This window comes from Dermochelys coriacea, chromosome 7 (assembly GCF_009764565.3).
Source record: "Dermochelys coriacea isolate rDerCor1 chromosome 7, rDerCor1.pri.v4, whole genome shotgun sequence".
Taxonomy (NCBI): domain Eukaryota; kingdom Metazoa; phylum Chordata; order Testudines; family Dermochelyidae; genus Dermochelys; species Dermochelys coriacea.
In genome coordinates, this window is record NC_050074.1 from 26,164,515 (window position 1) to 26,187,635 (window position 23,121).

The 23,121-nt window shown below is 41.4% G+C and overlaps 1 protein-coding gene and 1 long non-coding RNA gene across 8 annotated transcripts in view; one reads left to right on the forward strand and one right to left on the reverse strand.

Annotated features, from left to right (window-relative positions):
- The window catches only part of CCDC66 (coiled-coil domain containing 66), a 97,958-nt gene extending 85,246 nt beyond the window's left edge, over positions 1 to 12,712 (reverse strand). For 4 of the 7 annotated variants that reach the window (XR_006283052.1, XR_006283053.1, XM_043520022.1 and 1 more), the window contains exons 1-5: positions 10,753 to 10,818; positions 10,408 to 10,472; positions 5,992 to 6,017; positions 3,531 to 3,975; positions 165 to 333 (exon numbers count right to left, since the gene is read on the reverse strand). Coding sequence is in view for 5 of the 7 variants with exons in the window: in XM_043520022.1 (XP_043375957.1) it covers positions 165 to 333; positions 3,531 to 3,975; positions 5,992 to 6,017; positions 10,408 to 10,472; positions 10,753 to 10,760 (713 nt within the window). In the remaining 2 variants the exon portion in view is untranslated. Of the gene's footprint in view, positions 1 to 164; positions 334 to 3,472; positions 3,976 to 5,991; positions 6,018 to 10,407; positions 10,473 to 10,752; positions 10,819 to 12,579 lie in introns of those variants that run through there. The other 3 variants (XM_043520023.1, XM_038409195.2, XM_043520026.1) reach the window with 3 other exon arrangements.
- Positions 12,551 to 23,121, forward strand: part of LOC122461223 — a 44,307-nt gene continuing 33,736 nt past the window's right edge. The window contains exon 1 of the long non-coding RNA XR_006283056.1: positions 12,551 to 12,682. This is a non-coding gene — a long non-coding RNA (uncharacterized LOC122461223). The remainder of the gene's footprint in view (positions 12,683 to 23,121) is intronic.

A 23,121-nucleotide genomic window follows, 5' to 3' on the forward strand; every position in this document is an offset into this window, starting at 1 on the left:
AATTTATTTTTAAAAGCCAAAGTGCCTAATTTTAAATTAGCAATTAATTTACATTGGAACTACTCAGGTTCCATTTCATTACTAATGTATTCATATTAAAAGTTTAATATAGGAAACCAGAATAAAAAAGGTATTTTGGATGATTAATTAACAGATCTACATACATAACTTTCTGTTCAGCCTGCTCAGATGCTGCTTGTTTTCTGCTTGAGGCATAATTATTTTCATTTGGGACAGATGAAACTTCATCAGCTTTTTGGAGTAATCCCATTATGTTCTCCTCTTGTGGGGCCTGATTAGCAGCAGTGCTAATATTTGAGTGTTTGTTTTTGCCTACAAAGTAAAATGTTCATGTTAATAAATATTGCACTAGATTGTCACTCCACATTGTGTACAATAGTTTATATTAACCGTACAACCTGGCTAATTCAAATTAGTGAAGCTGAAGCTCACATGAACACTAGAACTACTACGTAGCACACCTCAGAAGGGGTGTACATACAGGGGAGTGACATTAAGCAATGGAAGCACTTCCCCGAGCACTGGTAGGGTATTACCTCTCCTTGAGGTACAATGATTTATAGGACTCCTGCTGGCATGCCACATAACTTCAACACAGTGCAATGCCTAAAATGATTCAATTCTGCACTAAATGTTGATAGAGTTGCTTGCAATTTTGCTTTCCAAGAGTCTACTTAGAATATTCTTAAATAACCTAGTTATTTTAAGGGCACAAATTCTCTGGTAAATGTATTTGCAGTAAGATGTTATCTTGTGCATAAGGGAATATGATAGGACAAATGGCATTGTGGTTAAGGAATTGGACTAGAACTGAGGAGACCTTGGTTCAGTTGTCCTACAAATTACTTTGTGACTTTGGACAAGTCCCTTAATCCCTCTGTGACTGTTCTACAACTGTAAAGCCGGATAATTATTGCTTCCTTTCTCCCAAACACTTTTTTTCCTTTCTTAAACCTGTAAGCTATATGGGTAGGAACTGTTTCTTAATATGTATATGCACAGCATCTATTACAATGACGCTGATATTGGCTGGGACCTCACGGTACTACTGTGATATGCATAATATTAATAACAAGGTGTCATTAAAACTATCCGAAAACCACTCTTAACATGCATGCAAGGAGACTCTAAACTTGTATTTCAAATAATTATAGAAACTAAAATCAATGGTGGATGCTGTTTTTAGGGAAAACAGATGAAAGATGTCTGTTCTTGCAGGGGCACACAGGGGATTAAACAACTTCCAATAGCTTTAAAAGAAGTTTACTCTAACCCCAAAAATAGACTTCTAAAAAATAATCATCTTTAGAAAAGAGAGAATACACAACATGTTTGGGTGCTTTTTTCCCCAGAAATATAGGCAAGGGTTTTAGGATTAAAAAAAAACGAACCTTAAATGTACAAAAATATTGAAGACAATATTTAAAATAGAAAATACATCAGTATGCAATAATATTGGTTTGAACTGATTTGCCAGCTGCTCCATTTCACAGCTAAACTGAAACTAGAATTTTTTACATACCATTGCTTAACATAATCAAGAGTTCCTAATGACACATTTGAAAATATTGATCCAGATGTGAGATTAGCTATTAATAATATAACTATAGCTCTAATTGAAATCAAACTACAATCCCATATGTAACAATGCAGTGTGAAATATAGATACTGTGTTCATTTCAAAAAGGAATAAAAAAAACCTTGGCTTTTATATTTCCTCTGATAAACCATTAGATCAATTTTTTCATAAACTTCAATTTAACATACATTTTGAAAAAGCAACTATGGCTACAAAATTAAGGAGCTGATCCTGCAGCAATCCACAGTTGGAACTTTAGGGGAGTTCAGCATACAAAGGGCTTATAGGACAGGACCTAAATTTAAAAGATGGGATTCTCTTGTGCGCGGGCACACACACACACTCACCCATCCCCCCACATGCACGTTAAGAATAACTTTCATTGGCATTAATGGGAGTTATTCATATCCTGCATGGTCAAATTGGATTTATGACTTGCAAGTATAATTCTGATTAATGTAGCAGGTACTCAGGAAATGTCTGAATGAACCAAGAAAATTGCTTTCTTCTTCCTCTTGATGACATGTAATCAATTTTCCCAATAGTCTTAATATTATCTAATGTTTTCTACAGGTCTAAGGGAAAATCAGTTTGTTCTGGCTAATTTTGGCCTATAAATATGATCGTTTCACTCAGATTCTCTCAGTGTCTCACACTTGGATAGGCTATATGAACCTCTTCTCTCAGTAAAGTAAGAACAGATCCTAAAGTGATGGTATCTCTTCCTTGTGGGAAGACTGTCAGTGTCAAATCTAGCTTTATTTTAAAATAATCTAACTCATCTACATCATTAGTTGGAACCAGGAACACATTCATAGCAACTGAGATGAGCTGGTGGCCTCAGTCTAGTTTCTAGTGAACTTGTGGCCTCCTCACGGAACATAATCATATTTGGCATGTTAGTTAAGACTTTCAACAGACATACTTAGGACCAAATGCTAGAAAACTGATGTTGCTCTACTGAAGCCAACAGAGCTGCACCTTCATTATATGTTCCAGTATGTACTATATTACACCCACCACACAATCTGCTGGAGCATTAAACTGACTTTGTGGTGAAATAAGTCAGGTCTTTTTAATTGGGCCCACAGACTTCCAAATATTTCTCTCTCACTCACACACGAAAAAGAAAATCTTCAAATGTATACAACTGTCAAAGGCCCAGACTCCACAACACTCACTTAATGAAGCATCCTAATGAATTCTGTAGTGGACCAGATCAGCTCCTTGTGCAAAAGGTTAAATGGGTGCACATTTTCAAGATCAGGGCCTAATATAGCACTTACCTCTGCTCACCCTCCCAAACAAGTCTGCTCCAAAACAGTTCTATATTGGATCCTCTGGGAGGGAGGTTTTAATCCCTACTCACTTGTGATCTTTTCCTATTTACTTTCCTTGAATGATGTGCTTGAGAGAGGATTTTCAATTATGTATTTTAGGATCATGTCTAAATACCATATTCCATGTCTAGAGATAGCCTCTTGTTTAGAGGAACAACTTGTAAATCTTTATACATTTAGATAAAACAGACCTGGGAGAAATTAGTTTCCCAACAAAAACGTCCGAGTGACTCTTTACATAACTGAAGACAATATATATCAGAAGATAATCGTAATAAGTATGTAAATTCACAGTAATAACTTGGAGATGACTTTGTAGTTTTTAATTTATAATGGAAAATGTTCCTTTTAAAAATAAGTTGAAATATTTGATTTTTACTCAAAGTGCCTTTGACATTTAATAAATATAAAATAACTTTTTTTTGGAAACTGTACATTTAATTACTCAACAGACTCCCCGAAATTTTAAATGCAAAGTTAAAGCATTTCATTTTTATTTCAAAAATCTGCGATTAATTTCCATAATACAAACCTTCTAAGAACTACCAGTAAGAGAAAATTTCATTTTTGCTGCCGGATATATATCTTACTTGTTTCTTCTTGCTTTTCCTCCTGGGCCTGGGACTCAATTTTGGTTCCTTGTTTTACAGTTATCAGAATCTGTTCAAGTTGCTCTTGTGTTAAACACACCAAACTGTTCCTTAGATCTTCACCTGAGATATGAGGTTTTTGAGACTTCTCTTTGGGCTTTTTAACAGCAATTTTATTAGGGTTCTGTAAATCCGGCATTCCAGTTGTGTTGTCTTTTTGGATAATCAAAGCATGGTTTTTATTTAAGAATTCCTTTGATGAATCTTTAGATGATGACAAAGTCACACAGGTTTTTTCACCTTTTATTGCTGACCATCTTGAGCCACTTCTGGGTTTTGCTAAAATATGTTCATGCTTGACACAGGAATTTTGTGTTGATTTCAGAACATGTCCAGACTGTGTTGTTCTCAATGAATGTTTGAGGATTTTAGCTTTATTACCCATCTGTTAAAACAATAACAGTTTATTTACTTTAATATCCTATGAAAGATAAAACTATGTGCCCGTCGTCTTTTCCTTCCTTCAGGCAGTAAAAGCATATGTATTCTATCTGTCATGTCTAAATGGTAAAAGCCAATTCTGTTCTCCGTTACATTAGCAGAAACTCTAGTTCACTAAATGGAATAACTCGAGATGAATACTAATATAACTGAGAAGAGGATCTGACTCCAAAGTATGCATTACTGTTAATTTTTTAATTTGAATATGAATGTCTAAAGCAATAGTATGGAAATTAGTTTTACAGTATGGTCACTTGTCCCATACTGCTGGTATTAGAGATAATAATCCCTCTTCTGCATTATGGTTGCTGTTAGCGAAAAATCAAAATAAAATTTTAATAATCTGGTTCTGATCAGAAGCACTAATTTAAAATGTATTTGCATTCAACTGTCAGATTTCAAACCCTTTGGTGACCAAAACAGGAAAATTTTCCTTTAACCTCTTGCATGCCAGGCCTAAACTAGTCTCCTTTCAAATAGTGGGCCCAATGATTTCAATATAATGTCATAGGATAGTTGTATGAATGTCTTCCAGCTGGGTAAGCATCATAAAATGCAAGGGCACTAGACTTGTTAAAAGTCACATTTATCTGATCAGGTATGAGGGGCTCAGGCAGATGTGGGTGCTGGGGAAAGAGACAGTTTTCAGGTAAGTATTCTTTAAAAACACATTTACCCAAGATAAACTACTATCTTCTGCAAACTGAAGGAAAACCACAGTATTATCTGTACTCTGAAACCCGTATTATCTAACAGACCTGTAATTGTAGGAAGTAATGTGGATAGTAAAAATGGTTTCTCCTCACCTTCTCCATCCTATCCCATCCCCAAGGCAACCTTGAACCCACAGAAATCAGAACAAGTCATCTCAGGCTGAACTATTATGGTTCACAGTAAGTGGCAAATTCATCCCTCAAAAGATTCATGTGCAACTCTTAGATATGAACAGGAGTTGTATGCAAGCATCTGAAGGCACAATTTGTTTCTAAGTAAGGTTTCAGAATGACAAAAGGCAAGGCAGCTAATTCATTACAATGTCTGCTGATATGTATTAACTGCATAGGAGTTCCTTTGATCTTCTTCTCCACCTCTCCGCTGGAGTTCCCCAGAGATCTCCCTTGATTCTCGCTCTCTCTTTCTCCCCCTGTATCTTATGTATGTTCTTGGGTGACTTCATCTACTCCCATGATCTTGCTTAACATTTCTATGCTGATGATGACTGTCCATTCACATCTGACCTCTCCACCTCTATTCAGGCTGACAACTCTATCTCTTCCTGAAAGTCATATTGCTTTTCTTCAAATTCAACATGGCTAAAAATTTCTAAAGCTTGGCGGCTGGAACCAGGCATATTTTTCCCCTCTTCTCCCCACAAATAAGTATGTTGCCAAACCTTATTTTGTTCTGTACTATATAAATTTCTCTCTCGCATTTTCCCTTCAGCTGTATTACTTATCTATGCTTTGGTTCTCTCTTGCCTTAACTACTGAAACATCTTCTCCTCTGGCCTTTCCATCTCAAATCTTGCTCCCTTCTAGTTCATCCAAAAAGTAAGGATGGCCTTGTGGTTAAGATACTGGAATGAGACTCAAGAAAATCTGGTTTCAGTACCCAGCTTTGATGCCAGAGTGTCTGTGGCTTCCAACTAATCACTTAATCATCAGAACGTTATCCTATGTGGTTCATTGTACTACTGTCTTTTTTTCAATCTCTGTTCTGAGAATTTGTCTTAGTTAACTAAGTTTTAGGCATATTGCATGCAGAGTATTTTCCAGGGATAGAGGGGTTCAAGTCATATTAATCCTACCTACTTTGTCAGCTACCACTTCATTCTTTCATAGTTAACATTGACCACAGATATTTAGACACATCAGAAATCGTTATTTAAACACATTTTGAAAAGATATTAACTATTGTATTTTTGGTTATCTAAAAATCATGGAATCATTACTCCACTTACCTTAACTGTGGATTTTGATTTACCCACTGTAAAACAAATAAAAAAAATATACACATGAGAAAAGCATTCAATAATCAACAATTATTTTCTTGAAAACCACATCCTGAGAAATTCATGGTCCCACCTAGCCTTAAAATCTTTTATTCTATTATAGTTATCTAGTCTCACCTCCTGCCTAATGCAGTCCAAAGAACCTTCCTGTAATTTCTGCATCAAAAACTTGTTAGATGCAATAAACTTTTAGAAATATATCCAGTCTTTATTTAAAGACTTCAACTGAGGGGAAATTAATTACAAACCTAGGTAAGCTGTTCCAATGGTTAATTACCCTCTTTCTTAAAAAAAATGTGTATGTTATTTCTAGTCTGAATTATGTAGCTTCAGCTTCTAAACACAGGATCTCATTATACCTTTGGGCTTGTCCACACAAAGACTTGGTGTGCAACAAGCCATGGCATGAATGTACGGCGCACTAACTTGCTGTACAGTGACTCGCTGTACTACTACAGTGCACTAAAAGTTCCAAAATACGCTTTGTCCTTAGTGTGCAGCAGCAGGGTCCACTTAGGGCTTGCCTACCCAGCATGGCAAAGCACTCTAGAGGGGTATGATTTGTAGAGCACTAACTGCCCTCACAGACCCTGCTGGCCCATTCTAAAAGGTACCTAGTTTGTGAAAGCATAGTTCTGTGCAGGATCTACTCAGGGCAGTTAGAACGCAACACATTAGAGCATTCTACAAATTGCATACCTCTAGAGCACTTTTTCCACACCCTGTAGACAAGCCCTTAGTATGTGATAGGCTAGTGTGTTGTATATTCATACCCTGGCTTGCCACATACTAAGTTGCCCTTTTAATGATTTAAAGAACCACCTACTTATCAGAAATCTCTTTTCTATGTAGATACTTGTAGACTGTATTCAAGTCATCTTTTAACCAACTCTTGGATAAACTAAACAGATTGATCTTCTTTAGTCTCTTACTATAAAGCATGTTTTCCAGACCTTGAAATATTCTAGTAGCCTTTTCTGAACTCTTTCCAATTTTTCAACATACTTTTTGAAGTGCTGACACCAGAAATGAATACGTAATGGTTTCACTAATGCTGTATACAGATGCAATATCATGTCCCCATTCCTACTTGAAATTCCATTGTTTATATATCCATGGATGGTGTTCGTCCTCTTAGCTACGGCATCCCACGTTCAACTGATTATCTACTACTATTACCCCTACAGTTCTTCTCGGTGTCACGGCATTCCAGGATACAGGCCTCTAGCTTGTATGTAAGACCTACATTCTTTGTTCTTAGACGCGTGACCTTGCATTTGTAATGTCTTTAAAAAATATGAATAAATGAGTCCATTTTGTCAAGCAATCCAGGGCTGTCTGTATAACTGACCTGTCGCCATCACTATTTACCACTCCCGTAATTTTTGTCTCATGTGTAGGGCCCTACCAATTTCACAGTCACAGGATTTTAAAAATCATAAATTTCATGATTTCAGCTATTTATATCTGAAATATTCTGGTGTTGTAATTGTAGGGGTCCTGATTTAAAAAGGAGTTGGGAGGGCATTGCAAGGTTATTATGCTGCTGGAGTGTGGTGGCTGCAGGCTGAGAGCCCTGCTCTGAAGGTAGAGCCACCGCCAGCACCAGAGCAGAAGTAAGGATGGCATGGTATGGTATTGCCACCCTTACTTCTCCGATGCTGCTGGCTGGGCGCTGCCTTCAGAGGTGGGCACCCAGCCATGAGCCACCACTCTCTGGCTGCCCAGCTCTGAAGGCAGCACAGAAGTAAGTGTGGTAATACTGCAACCCCCCTAAAATAACCTTATGACCACCCTGCAACTCCATTTTGGGTCAAGACCCCCATTTGAGAAACGTAGGTCTCCCCCATGAAATCTGTATAGTATAGAGTAAAAGTACACAAAAGACCAGATTTCTCAGTCTGTGGCACATTTTTCATGGCTGTGAATTTGGTAGGGCTCTACTCATGTGTAAATATTACCAGCAATGACTTTATATTTTCTTCCAGATCCTTGATAAAGATAGTTTATAGCACTAGGTCAAGGACAGATCTTTGTGGGACCCCAGTGGAATCAACTTCATTGATAATGATTTCCCATTTTAGATAAATATCCTTACATTTGTATTTACATTAATGTTTATGCTCCTAAGGCCCTGTAATCAGGTATGCTGTCCCTTAAGGATAGGCCCCAAGTTCAGCACTGAAGGTATTTTGGGATCATAGTTCCCAGTAGGCTCTGTGGCCTCTTCCCTTACTTGAGAGGGGGGAGAGGCGGGGAAAGAGGGAGTTTGGTGTCCTGGTGGGCTCTGCTCACCAACCCAGAACCAAATAAGCAGGAACTTCAGTTCTCAGAGAGTCTACAGGAATAACAGGCTATATAGCAAGGAATGCTGGGAGAGGAGGCAGGAGTATAAGGTTCCTGCCTTCATAAAAGTGAGAAACTGAAGGGAGTAGGATTTTTTGTGATGCTGTTCTGCTTCATAAGAGGGAGACCTGTACAGAGTAGGGCTGCTAACAGTATCTCTCCAGTGAGGAGCTGAAACATCCCCTTGCAATACCCCTTTGGTAATTATTTGTTTTACTGTGGACTTCCTTTTACTGTGAAAGTTTGGAATCTATGGTTTGGATAGAGGATTACTCAGATAGCAAGAGAAACTGCAGTACAGCTTGCATCTATATGAGGGATAAGTAAAGATCCTCTGTTTAGGGGAACCATTACAGTATCTTGAAATCTAGTCAGTTTAAAAATAATGAATTCAAAGTAGCTTTAGCCAGTATGCCTGACGTTGAATCTCCCTGCCTCTATTTCTGACTCAATAATCTCATTTTCTTTTTCATTTAAATGGTTTATTCTCTCCACCGTTACTGTGTAAAAGACACAATTTCTTTGAAACTGGGTGTCTTAAGCCACCACAAGATGTTCCTGATTAAAGTCTCACTGCTGTTTGGAAATTTTAATATTGTATAGAAAACAAATTCATAAATGTAACCTGATACAATTCAGCTGAATATCACTGCTGTTTTTACATCAGTCTCATGAACTTTATAAAAATAGTTTTTTTGGACAAGATTTTGTATTTTATTTTTTTAATTTTTTAATTTAATGCCAGTCCAGTGGCTAAAGGGTAGCATTCTATCTTGCTTTGTGAGAGCATTCTGGGGTGACTACTGGTTCCAATCCATTACTGAGGCCCATAAAGGTGAGGAGATTGCCAGATGTAGCATCTACAATCCAGAAGGAAAAAGAAAGAAGAGGAGGGAAGTATGCTAAAGTGGTTAACCATGTCTATAGCAGACTGACTGGCATTGATTGGCTCAGAAAGTAATCCCATAAAGTCTTCCCTGGACAAAAATATGGTAAATGCAGAATCTGGAAGATGAAAGATGGCTTTAAAGAGAGGAGAAAAGGCAGAGATCGTCAGGCTTCTGGCAGCTGTGTAGTGAACCCTGGGAGATTTTGGGAAAGATTTTATACTTAGATATAAAATAGCAGTGTTTTATTCTGAACATCAGATTGAGGGTTTATTTATGAATGACTTACACAATTTATTGAGTTTACTTGTGCTACTGTCCACTCCACTTATGACATCCTGCATTTATATTTTTTTGACTAATACTAGCTGACCCATCAAGAAATCAGAATCGTTCCTAGATGCCTGCTTAACACAAATACAACCATATACTTTGATGCTGGGTTATTACAGTAAAAGCAATGCTTTCCATTCAAGCCATTTAATAATGACAATTTAATAATAAAGAGATTTTTGCATCTCAGCAGCAAGAATGAGAGGTGGCCTAAATATATTGGTTTTTAAAAGTAAAAATGTTCACAAAGTTTTGTCCAGTAGTTAGTAACTCATTCCAAACCTCAGAGAAAGCTGCAGTGCCTTGCAACTTAGAAGGAACTACATTTACAAAAACATTTTTTTTAACATGCTCCCTCTGTTTAAATACAGCATTGTAAAGATATGGAAGTATTCCTCAAATCAGGTCAATCTATATAGAATGGTCAATTTATCTCTGGATGCACAAGAAGAGCCAAAAGACTGCTGAGAGCTGAGCTGAGACTACCTTAGACTTTGCCAATTGATCAATATTTGTGATGATCATAACTATTATTGTCAGACAGTACATATAGCTGGCAATGCATGATTTATGGAAAGTCAAATACAAACCCACGCCAGTACCATTTTGGTGAATATTAGGACCCATAAATAACAATGTACAGAATATTTCATCAAAACCTTGAATAGTTCTTTCACATCACTATACAAAACATTAATACTTAAATTAATCGTACCCTTTATAACAAGATATCTTCAAGAAGATGTAAAGTGTATTAGAGACTACTGAACTTAACGATTATACATAATAAAAATCATACCATATGAAGCCAAAATTAGCCTAGGTTTTCCATTCAAAATTTCAGTTTCAAGTTTTAATCCATCTCTGTAAAACAGTAACAAAAACAGCTAAAGTCTTCTGAACCTGAAATCATCATCAGCAAAGTATGTGAGATTACAGCACAAGGAGAGAGGTGGTCTCAAGACACTTAGAATATGAAAAGGTGATATGACCTATGTTTATATTAAATACAAACTTAAACAATTCCTTCTAATAAATACGCAGCTATTGTGAGATAGCCATGCTATTCAAGTGCTGGTGCTTTTAAGCCTGTACATCTCAATATATATCTAAGTTGGGCTGACATCTTTCAATATATTCATACCTTGTCATGTCTGATTTCTGACCTGGTCCAAGAGATGGGTAATGGGATAACTGATAAAGTGGTGAACTAAAGAAAGGTATGTTAAACAATATAAACCATGTTAATTTCAGCACCCAAGAAGCCTGAGAGATGGCAACAACTGGGAGGGAGGAAAACATTTTAAAAACAGTACTTTGCTGTCCTTTAAATAAAAATTTAAATTTTCTTCATATTCTAATACACCCCATACTGTTGTGAGAGAGAATTCTTCAACAACAAAAAAAAAAAAGAAAAACACTGGGTAGACCTCCAGGGAATGAAAATCAATGTTAAAGCATTAAAAATTTTTCTTTAAATCTTAAATGTAAGTGTCTGAACTTTATTTTACCAAAATCCTAGTTCTTACTGAAAACGAAAAACAAAAATAGTTTGAGATATTAATCCTAATATTAAGGAAGAAGCAGTGGGGGCAAAAGATCTATCTGGTTTTAAGATTCTACTTGATAAGTTTATGGAGGAGATGGTATGATGGGATAATGGGATTTTGGTAAGTAACTGATCTTTAAATATTCAGGGTAAATAGGCCAAATCCCCTGAGATGGGATATTAGATGGATGGGATCTGAGTTACCCAGGAAAGAATTTTCTGTAGTATCTGGCCGGTGAATCTTGCCCATATGCTCAGGGTTTAGCTGATTGCCATATTTGGGGTCGGGAAGGAATTTTCCTCCAGGGCAGATTGGAGAGGCCCTGGAGGTTTTTCGCCTTCCGCTGTAGCATGGGGCATGGTTGACTTGAGGGAGGCTTCTCTGCTCCTTGAAGTCTTTGAACCATGATTTAAGGACTTCAATAGCTCAGACATGGGTGAGGTTTTTCATAGGAGTGGGTGGGTGAGATTCTGTGGCCTGCGCTGTGCAGGAGGTCAGACTAGATGATCAGAATGGTCCCTTCTGACCTTAGTATCTATGAATCTATAAGTGTTGTCAGCTCTTTTGATTCATGGTATTTTTCTTGGCTGTTAGAATCAGATAATCTCTGAATTTTAGCTTTCATTTAAAAAAAATAATAATTTAGCTTTCTAGCCCTCATAGTTGCATAGAAATGCCTAAAACATGAACCCTAAATGCTCGAACACTACAAGGTAAATAAAAAAAGCATTTTTTTAAACTTCATTGTTTTTACGCTAAGATCATGATATTTGAGGCCTGAATCATGATTTTTGAACTCTTGGAGCCACTAATACTGAAACAAGGTAAAGTGAAATTATTAGAGTATGCATAAATTGCCATTGAAGCATCACTAATGGGGGGGAGGAGGGAGGCGGAACACCTGTGAAAATCCTAGTTGGAAGAACTGGGAGTAAAGGCTGACAGCTAGAAGTCAGAATCCTTCCCTTACCTAGCGGAATGCACAGGGAGCATGTTTTACTTCCAATAGTCACTACTTGTTATAACACGCAACGGGCCTACGCTAGCAGCAGTTCTAGGGAGGGACTGTCCACACCGAGTCGTGAGGCACAGAATAAAGTACCCAGAGCAACCCACTGAACACCCTGAACAAAGAGTAAACAAAACACGGACTCGTGGGGGGAGGTGGGCGCATGACACGCTGCCGCGGCATCTGAGACGTCACCTGCCCGCACAAACCCAGGTGCCGACACGTCACGTCGCACATTTTACGTTGTAACGTGCTGCAGGCCCTGGCCCTGACCGTGGAAGCCCGTTAGCCGCACGCGGGGCGAGGCAGAGCCCTCCCCAGCTCTGGGGAGCGGGTCATTATGGAGAACCAGGCCACGGGGACACACGCGCCCAGCGCAGAGGAGTCAAAAGCCGGGCACTGCCCTGCTTACCCCAGGTTCATAGCCCTTCCCCGTCTACACCCGCGGGATGCGGCGAACCACCCGAGGAAACAGCGCGGCTGGAGGGAGACCGGCGCTGCCGCCTGGAGTCCGGGTGTGTGTACGTTGGTTACTGCCACCGCACAATGAGACGGGAGGTGATAGGCTCCCCCAAGGCTCGGGCCCTCCTGCCAATGAGCTCCCCTTACACTAAGGGAGGGGCTTCGCCTGCGTGCGAGGCATTGTGGGGGCTGGAGTCCGGAGCCTCGCTCCCTCCTCCCCAGCCGCGCGCTGCTGAGCGGGTGACGTAAGGCCTGACAGGGCGCTTCCAACCGCTGCCTCCGGGGAAGCGCGCGCACATGGGGTTGGCCTCGATACAGATCTGCTAGTAGAGCGGCTTGGCGGCGGAGGGGGAGTCGGACATAACCGTGTTAAGATATATTGGAGTGGGGGAGGGGTAGATGCAAAACTATTCGTATTGTTTTCTATCCTGCGTAAAATATTAACGGGGACATACAGACCCCCCAATTGTGCAATGAGCTTTGCATGGATAAAGCCTCGTGTGGATTTCAGTGCTGGATTGACGCCCAGATCATCATCATTATTCTGTTGTTTTATTATTAATTTTGTTTGGGGAGAAAAGTGGAGTAGGTACAAAAGTATTTAAGAATATTTGGGAGGTGGGGTAAATGCACACAATAGTTCATTGGGGATACAAGTGTATTCAAACTGGTTGGGAATCTGTCACTCCCCAACTTACTAAAAATTGGGGGGCCTATACCAAATTATTAATACTATGTTAAAATAGGTTTCAGAGTAGCAGCCGTGTTAGTCTGTATTTGCAAAAAGAAAAGGAGTACTTGTGGCACCTTAGAGACTAACAAATGTTAAAATAGACCACTAAGGGCCCAATTGTGCAGTTACACGTGAGTAACTTTCACTAGTATCAACATTATACTTGGTATGGGGTTTTCTTGTTACAAAAGTATTATTTGTTTTGCTAGAGGAATAGATGGGGAGCTGTGGTTGCTTGCTACTGTTGAAAATCAAGCTACTCATTTAGATGTGTCTTATGGGTTGGATGATGAGCTCTAGTCAGTCAGGTTTGAAAATCTTGGGTTAGGTGTTTAAAAGTGGTCAAATAAGGGCCAATGTTTTGAAAGTGGCTTCTTAATGCCTTGAGGATCAGTTCCTTAGTGCATAGGCTTCAGCTGACTTCGTCCTCCTTGGCCCTCTCTTCCCATCCTCTTTCCTTGTCTCCTATTGAATAGCTATAATTGCAGCTCCCTACCATTGTATTGCCATCAATGATGCTTTATGGGAAACAGCACTCTGTAACCCACTGCTTCCTTGACATAGTTTCTTTAATAACAGCATATGAAAAAACACTAATTTTTTTTAATTGCAATCTTAATTATTTTTTAATTGCAATCCTGAAGTTTTTATTACTTTTTCAGGGAGAATTACTTATGACTTCATGGGGGGATGCCCAGACTGAATCCCAGCTCTGTCAATCCGAGTGCAGAAGTGGGGCCTGCAAGGATTATAAAAATTAATACTGGCCACTCCAGGCTTCTATTAAACTCCCAAGGTTACAGCTTTTCTCTGACCTTGGCTTGGTAAATGCTGCCACCACCCAAATGCAACAAAACTCCTTTTGAACCCAGGAAGGAGCACTTGAGAATTCCTCCCTGTGGGGTACCCTCAAGCCCTTTAATCCCTGCTCCGGGAAAGAGCTAAGGAAAAAAAACAAAGGAAATTAGCTATGGCTACCATCTAATCAAACAGCATGCACAAACCTCTTAGAACACCAAAAGTTCAATCCTGTTCTTAAAAAAGGAAAGAAAATATATCTGGAACTTGGGCTTTTGCTAGATTTTTAAAAGATCCATTCCAAAAATCAAGCAACCAAAATAGCTTTCTTGGGGGTTCAGCTTAAAGGTTACAAGCAAACAAAAGCATCTGGGGTTCGCACAGAGGAGTCCACAAGGCAATAAGAAATAACCCTAATCGTGTCTAGCTAAACATTCTGATCTACTTAACACCTTTTGGAGTTCATAAATCATCAGATCATGCCTAGAACTACTTATCTGATCATACCTGTCTTTAGTTGCTTATAGCATGGCTGTTCTGTTCCTCCAGCCCAGAGAACAAAAGTCAAAGGGAAAGTTAGTTTCTTTCACAATTTTTAAAAGTTCTACCTTTCCATTGGTTCTTCTGGTCAGGTGCCCACTTTTTTTCTTTACCTGGGGGACTTTTTAACCCTTTACAGGTAAAGCAAGTAAAGAACAGCTACCAAGAGGGATTTTACAGCTAACTGGCTGACTGGGTGTCCATCAAAGGGAGCTATTCCTCCCTTTATTTATCACAGGGGATTTGAATCTGATTCAGGAAAGCATTTAAGCATCTACTTATGTCCATCCCTACGTCCATCAAGGCAACACTTAAACTCATACGTAAAATTAAATGTGCTTATATCCTCTTGATTTCAAAGGAAGTTAAGCACATATTCCAATACTGTCCTGAATAGCGATGCTTTCCTGAATCGGGAAGTAAGTATTTGGCACCAGACTGAATATAATGGATCATATATTGGAGTTCTTACTCAAAACTTCCACTGAAATCAACAGGAATTTTGCCTGAAAAAGGACGACAACATTTAGCTTGATACAAGTAAGTGGCAGTTGGATAATGATGGATAATGAAGCTGGATTTGATGTGTACACAAAACCCAATGATGCTATTTGAAATTACTTTGGATAATGACTGTGCCATACTAACTCATCTCATATTTAACAGACTTTCGCCTGTTTCCATCCAAATGCGACTTCCCACATAGTAGTGTGCTATTGTTGTTCTGGTGACTAAAAAAGACCAACAATGAATCTTAGACACTTTGGACCAGATCCTCAAAGGTTCCTAACTCCTTTGGTCTGAGGCCTCCATTTAAGGACCAGAATAAGGAAGGAGAAAAGAATCAACACAGGGAAAACTTCTCAGTAAGCTGCTAAAATTGAATTTAAGTTCTGTGAATAGAGGAAATGCTATATTTGATTACAGGATACAATTTAGGTTTTTTTGTTTTTGTTTTTGCTGGCTCCTCTGTTCTAGCCCCTTTCCTTCAGCTCTGCATTTCACTCAGATATGCCAGAGACACCAGCTGTAGCTGGCTGAATTTATTTTAGTTATCTAGCTGATGTATTTTCATGATCATCGCAGTGTCTCAATGTCTGAAGAATATCCGAAAACAAAATGCTGGGGAAAATTAGACTTCTTCCTTTCAAAGATGATGATCTACCAAAATAAGTATTTAAAACAAAATTCTGTGCCACTTTGAGGTTTGACCTTCATCTGTTCAGAGAATATATTGTATTTGTGAACTGTATTGTCTGTCAAATTTAGATTGTAAAATATTTGGGACAAGGACTTTGTCTTTCTCCACATCTTGCCCAGTGCCAAGCACTCTTACAATTATCAATATAATATTTTTCTTTACACAATTATTAGCAAGTCTGTGTCAGAATTACTACTTTAAAACTTCCACCTTCCTTCAATCAAATAGCTGTGTTTCAGATAATTTTTGTGCAGGTTGGCTCTCTTTTTTGTTCCTGCTCATATTTCTAACCTTCATAGGTACATTTTATATCTCTTTCCCCCCCCCCCCCGCCCTCACTGATGTTCATAACTCACTTCCATTATATGCAAATTAATTTACATTCTGTTTGCCTATCTTTCAGATGACTAAGACTGGCCCTATCCCCAGTCTCCTCAGCACCACAATGAATACATCCCCCTAGCTCAATGCATTGAGGTGTACCATTACTGTATATGGGGACCAAATATTGATTTGCTGCACAAAGTCCAAACAAAAGTTTGATCAGAGGAGATATGGGAAGCTGAAAAGACTCTTCCCCTTTTAGCCAATGGCAGGGGTTGCAACACTATTACATCCAGAGCCTCTACGACAGCATCTTTCAACCCACTACATCCTGAAGAGATTACTTTAGCTAGTGGTTTTATATAGTCCTGGATCCCCTAACCTGGCCACATCCCATTTCCCCACATGCCTGCACACTGCACCACAGACCATTGCTCTATGGTGGCAGGAGTGTGGAGGTTCTCAAGGCAGTTTTTCAAGAGCTATTTTCCTTTTTTTCCCCCTTCCACTGTCTTCTCTTTGGTTCTTGCATGGCCACAGGAGGAGAAGTAGTCTTCAGGGGGCAGTAGGGGAAGGAGATCTGGTCCTAAATGCTTTGTATGTTTTCAAACTATATTCTTTCTTTAGAACTTCAAATAGTGTTCCCACAGCAAAGTTTCATTTTTTTTTTAAACAATGTATCAAAATAGAATGTAGCATCATTTCCAGTCTCCATTTAAGCCAGCAGGTAGCAGTATAGTTTCAAGCATATCAGGCAAAAGCTTGACTTTCTCATGGAGGAAAATTTATTTTAGGCAGTCTGCAAAATCATTTTTAAAAGTTTCCTGAAACAACAACAGATTTTTCATTATCTCCAGACTATATTATCAATTTTTTTTTCCAGAAAGCACCAGCAGTTTCCTAGACTTTTTTTCAGACAAGTTTGAAGGTAAGGTTCCTGCTTCAAAGATCTTACAATCTAAAAAGAGATTATCATCTAAATCATAGAACTGGAAGCGACCTCGAGAGGTCATCTAGTCCCCTGCACTCAAGGCAGGACTAAGTATCATCTAGACCATCCCTGACAGGTGTTTGTCCAACCTGCTTTTAAAAATCCCCCATGATGGGGATTTCACAGCCTCCCTTGGCAATTTATTCCAGTGCTTAACCATTCTGACCGGAAGTTTTTCCTAATGTCCAACCTAAACTGCCCTTGCTGCAGTTTAAGCCCATTGCTTCTTGTCCTATCCTCAGAGGTTAAGAAGAACAATTTTTCTCCCTCCTCCTTGTAAACAACCTTTTATGTACTTGAAAACTGTTATCCCCTTTCAGTCTTCTCTTTTCCAGACTAAACAAACCCAATTTTTTCAATCTTCCCTCATAGGTCATGTTTTCTAGACCTTTAATCATTTTTGTTACTCTTCTCTGGACTGTCTCCAGTTTGTCCACATCTTTCCTGAAATGTGGCACACATAGCCGGACACAATATTCCAGCTGAGGCATAATCAGGTGAAGTAGAGCGGAAGAATTACTTCTTGTGTCATGCTTACAATACTCCTGCTAATACATCCCAGAATATTTGCTTTTTGTTTTTTTTTTGTTTTTTTGCACAACAGTGTTACACAATTGACTCCTATTTAGCTTGTGATCCACTATGACCCCCAGATCCCTTTCTGCAGTACTCCTTCCTAGGTAGTCATTTCCCATTTTGTATGTGTGCAACTAATTGTTCCTTCCTAAGTGGAGTTCTTTGCATTTGTCCTTATTGAATTTCATCCTATTTACTTCAGACCATTTCTCCGGTTTGTCCAGATCATTTTGAATTTTAATCCTATTCTCATAAATAATGTTGATCTAGTGCTGCTGTTCTGTTTTAGGCAGAGTCCCATGTATTGCGATTATACACCTGCACAAATTGCTATCCTTTTGCCAAGATGCCACTCTTTATTGTATTTATTTTTTCCTTTGGTTCCACAATAATGTCAAAGGAGTACTTGTGGCACCTTAGAGACTAACAAATATATTAGAGCATAAGCTTTCGTGAGCTACAGCTCACTTCATCGGATGCATGTCAGTTCTTCAAGTGCCTGTTCATTCCATTCCAAACAGGTAGGTGTGTGTGTGCACACGTGCACAATAGCCGGATAATTTTTCCTTTAGCAGTGTCCATGGGTTGGCCTGGGCACCCCTTGGAGTTGCACCTTCATATCACTCAATATAGTGCCCTGCCGACTTGCCACCCCCTCAACTCCTTCTTACCACTAGTGACGGTAACTGGAACTTCCCCTTGCTCTTGCTTTGGCAAGCAGTTTAGCAGTTCTTTACTTACGCTCTATAAGGTTATTTTCCAGTTTAGTTAGTATAGTATAGTAGTTCTTCTAGAAGGACAAGGGCTTCTGTTTCCAGTATTTCATAATACCAAAAGCCAAAGGTGGCCTCAGGCCCATCTTGGACCTGTGAGATCTCAACAAGATCATGAAGAAACTCAAGTTCCACATGGTCCCATTGGCCTGATCATCCCCTCACTGGATCCAGCAGACTGGTTTGCCACCTTCGACTTGAAGGATGCGTATTTTCATATCTCAATCCCTCAGCCCCACAGAAAGTATCTCAGGTTTGTAATGAACAATACCCACTACCAATTCACTGTCCTTCTGTTTGGCCTGTCAGCAGCACCTCGAGTCTTCACCAAGTGCATGGCAGTCGTTGCCGCGTTCCTGCGCAGGCCCCAGGTACAGGTGTTTCTGTACCTTGACGAATGGCTAATCAAGGGCCACTCCAGGACCCAAGTGGAAACTCGTGTCAAATTCATCAGAGCCACCTTCAGCAGCTTGCATCTCTTTCTAAACAAAGCAAAATCAACTGTCCACTGTCCAGAGGATAGTTTATAGTGGCAGTACTGGACTCTACCCAAGTTAGGGCATACCTGCTGGAAGCGAAGTTTCAGGCCTTGGCTGACGTTTGAGGCCTCAGACAGTTTCCCACCTCCACAGCAAGAAACTGCCTGAAGCTTCTGGGACATATGGCTGCCCGTACCTATACCTATGTGGTACAGCATGCCAGACTCCGGCTTCGACCTCTTCAGTCGTGCCTCGCCTGGACAGGCTAGTGACACTGCCTCACCCGGTCCTCGACTCCCTCCAGTGGTGGCTCAGGAGATATGCTCAGGGGTCACCTTTGCCAGTCCACAACAGTCTCTTTCGCTAGTGACGGATGCATCGGACTTGGGCTAGGGAGCACACATAGGACGCCGCAGGACTCAAGGTCTCTGGTCCCAGGAGGATCTGGCTCTCTACATCAACGTCAGAGAGTTGAGGGCGGTGTGCCTAGCATGCCAGACATTCTGGGCATACTTAACGGGATAGTGTGTATCAATCCTGATGGACAACATAACAGCAGTGTTCTATATCAACAACCAGGGGTGCACGCTCCTCTCCCCTGTGCCAGGCAGCCCTCATGCTGTGGGACTTCTGTGTAGAATATTCAATACACCTGCAAGAGTTGTACCTCCCTGGGGTATAGAACGAGCTGGCGGACCATCTCAGCAGGTCGTTTCACAGCCACAAGTGGTCCCTTCGCCCAGATGTCACAAACTTAATCTTCCAGAAGTGGAGCCTTCCCTAGATAGACCTATTCACCACTTGATACAAAAGGCAGTGCCAGCAGTTCTGCTTCTTCCAAAATTACAGCCAGGTTTCAGAGCGGGTGGGTTCTTCCTCCATTGGGGAGGTGGTTGCCTATACGCATTTCCTCCCAGACTGCTCATTCACCAGGTGCTCCTCAAGATCAGGAGGGAACAAGCTCAGGTCATACTGATAGCTTCAACCTGGCCTGCCAGCACTGGTACACATCTCTCCTAGACGTATCCGTGGAAGCCCCAGTCACCATGCCACTCTTTCTGGATCTTCTGACAAAAGATCTCTGTCATCTTCAACATCCAAGCTTCAAGTTACTTCACCTCACGGCATGGAAGCTCCATGGTTGAACCCAATGAAGCTTTCCTGTTCAGACCAGGTTAGACAGGTCCTCCTTGGCAGCAGAAAATCCTCTGAGAGCTATCTACCTTGCCAAGTGGAAGAGACTTTCAATTTGGTTGATGCAGTGCCTTTTGTCCTTGATACTTGCCTCAGTACTGCTCATTCTGGATTGCAGAATGTCATCAATAAGGGTGCACTTAGCGGCCATCTTGGCCTTCCACCCAACTCAGGAGGGCTGCTCAGTGTTTGCTAATCCCATGGTTAGCTGGTTTTTAAAAGGGCTCGACAGGCTATACCAGAGATGGACAAACTATGGGCCACATCCAGCCCACGGGACCGTCCTCCCCAGCCCCTGAGCTCCTGGCCTGGGATCCCTTTCCCCCACAGCCTTACCTCGCCCGCGCCGCCAGTGCAATGGTCTGGGTTGTGTGGCTGCAGAGCCCGGCCTGACCCAGTGGTCTGTGCTGTGTGGCACAGCTGCCTGTCCTGGTGCAGCCGCACTGCCAGCCACCAGTGCTCCAGGCAGCACAGTAGGGGGGCAGAGAGCGGTAGGGTGGATGGGGTCGGGTGGTCAGAGGGCAAGGAGCGGGGGGTGAATGAGGCAGGGGTCCTGGGGGGGCAGTCAGGAAGGGGGGGGGTTGGATGGGGCAGTTGGGGGCTGGGAGTCCAGGGGTGGTCAGGGAGAAGGGGTGGTTGGATGGGGCAGAGGTCCCGGGGGGGCAGTCAGGAAGGGGAGGGGTTGGATGGGCTGGTGGGAGGCAGTTAGGGGCGGGAGGTCTGGGGGCAGTCTGGGGACCAAGAGCAGGGGGGGTGGATGGGGCAGGGGTCCCCAGGGGGCCATTAGGAGTGAGAAGTGGGGTCAGCTAGGGACAGGGGCCAGGCCATGCCTGGTTGTTTGGGGAGGCACAGCCTCCCCAACCAGCCCTCCATACAATTTCAGAAACCCGATGCGGCCCTCACGCCAAAAAGTTTGCCCGCCCCTGGACTATACTGTCACGTCCGTCAGCCTGTCCCAGCCTGGGACCTCGACCTGCTCCTGTCCTGAGTCATGGGACCGCCCTTTGAACCCTTGGCGACATGCTCCCTGCTCTACCTCTCTTACAAGTGGCGTTCCTGGTAGCTATAACCTTGGCCAGGAGGGTCTGAGCTCAAGGCCCTAACATCAGAGCCTCCTTATGCCGTGTTCTATAAGGACACGGTTCTACTCAGGCCTCACCTTGCTTTCCTCCCGAAGGCTGTGTCACAGTTTCACATCAAGCAGGACATCTTTCTCCTGTTCTACCCTAAGCCACACTCCAGCGGCAGGGACCAGAGACTCCACTCACTGGATGGTCTGCAGGGCGCTAGCCTTTTACATCAAGAGAACAAAATCATTCAGAAAATTGGTCCAGTTATTCATGGCAGGGGCGGACAGAATTGAAGGTCTGCCTGTGTCGTCACAATGCATTTACTCATGGATCACTTCCTGCATTCGTGAGCACTACAACCTGGTGGGGGTTCCCACACCCCCAATCATTGCACACACTACCAGGGCGCAGGCTGCCTGGCGCAAGTGCCCCCTCAGGAAATCTGCAGAGCAGTGATGTGGTCCTGTGTCTACACTTTCACCACGCACTGTGTGATTTGTCTCTGGCCTGCTGAGTAATGTGGCCTTCGGACAAGCGGTGCTCCAATCGGTGGCAAACTGACCCTGCCTCCTGAACTTAGGCCTCTGAGTCACCTGATTGGAATTGACATGAACAAGTACTCATAGAAGAGAAAATGGTTACTGTTCTTCGAGATGTGTTGTGCATGTCCATTCCAATACCCACCCTCCTACCCCTCTGTCAGAGTAGCTGGGAAGAAGGAACTGAGTGGGAGGTGGGTTGGCAGGGCTCTATATTGAGCGCCATGAAGGTGCGACTTCAGGGGGTGCCCAGGCTGACCCACGGATGCTGCTAAAGGAAAAATTTTCCAGCTACTGTGCACGTGTGCGCGCACACACCTGATTGTAATGGACATGAACAACACATCTCGAAGAACAATAGAGAAAGTGAGTAACCGTTTTTTGTTTTTGTTTTTTTGTTTTTTTTTTTTTTTTCCCCCTGCCAGATACTCTGGTGATGGGTGTCAGTATAAAAGTTATAGGTGGACCAACTAAAAAGCCAGAAGATCTATCTGCTGTTTTGTGCTCATACTCCATCTCTACTACTTCTGTTTCCCCACCAAAGCGAGTTCAGTGGGTCTTAGTGCCTGCTGCTGACAACAGGACAGAGCAGGAGGCAGCAAGAGGTAGATACTTTGTATTTCAGGACACCAAAGATGAGCAAGCTGCCCCATCAGATCTTGTCTCGGAAATAGGGGACAGGCAGCACTGTCTTTGACAGGGAAAGATGGCTCATTATTTTTGTTGTACAATTCCCAGTCTGCCATAGAGAAGGGCCTTGTTGCACACTCAAGATAAAGTAGGCCTTATAATATACATGGCCATGGTTTTAGGATTTAAAAAAATAATCTTGAGACAATCTAGGAAATGTATACTGTACAGAGGGGAACTGAAGGTCCCAGAATGGGGTAAATGTCAAAGGCAGAATCCATTAACTTAACAGTTCCTTCAGAATGAATCTGAAAAGAATCCTAAAATTCCTGCTGGAGAACAACTCTTCCTTCCAAAATCACTTTTTTCATTGTAGCCTGTGGTTGGTAAATAGAAAAGTATATTCAAAACCTTTACATATGAAGCCATGGATGAAGGGTTCTCACTGATCAAGCTATATATCTGCCACTGTCTCTAAGTGCTACTGCACATACACATGAGATGCTCAGAAAATATATAGTATGGGTAGGCTGTAATATTGTATTGTCTGTTTTATGTTACAAGAATATTTGGAAATGTGTTCAGCCCTGGGAGAAGACTGTCTGCAAATTTGATAGTTGCAGAGAAATGTAATGATTACATCA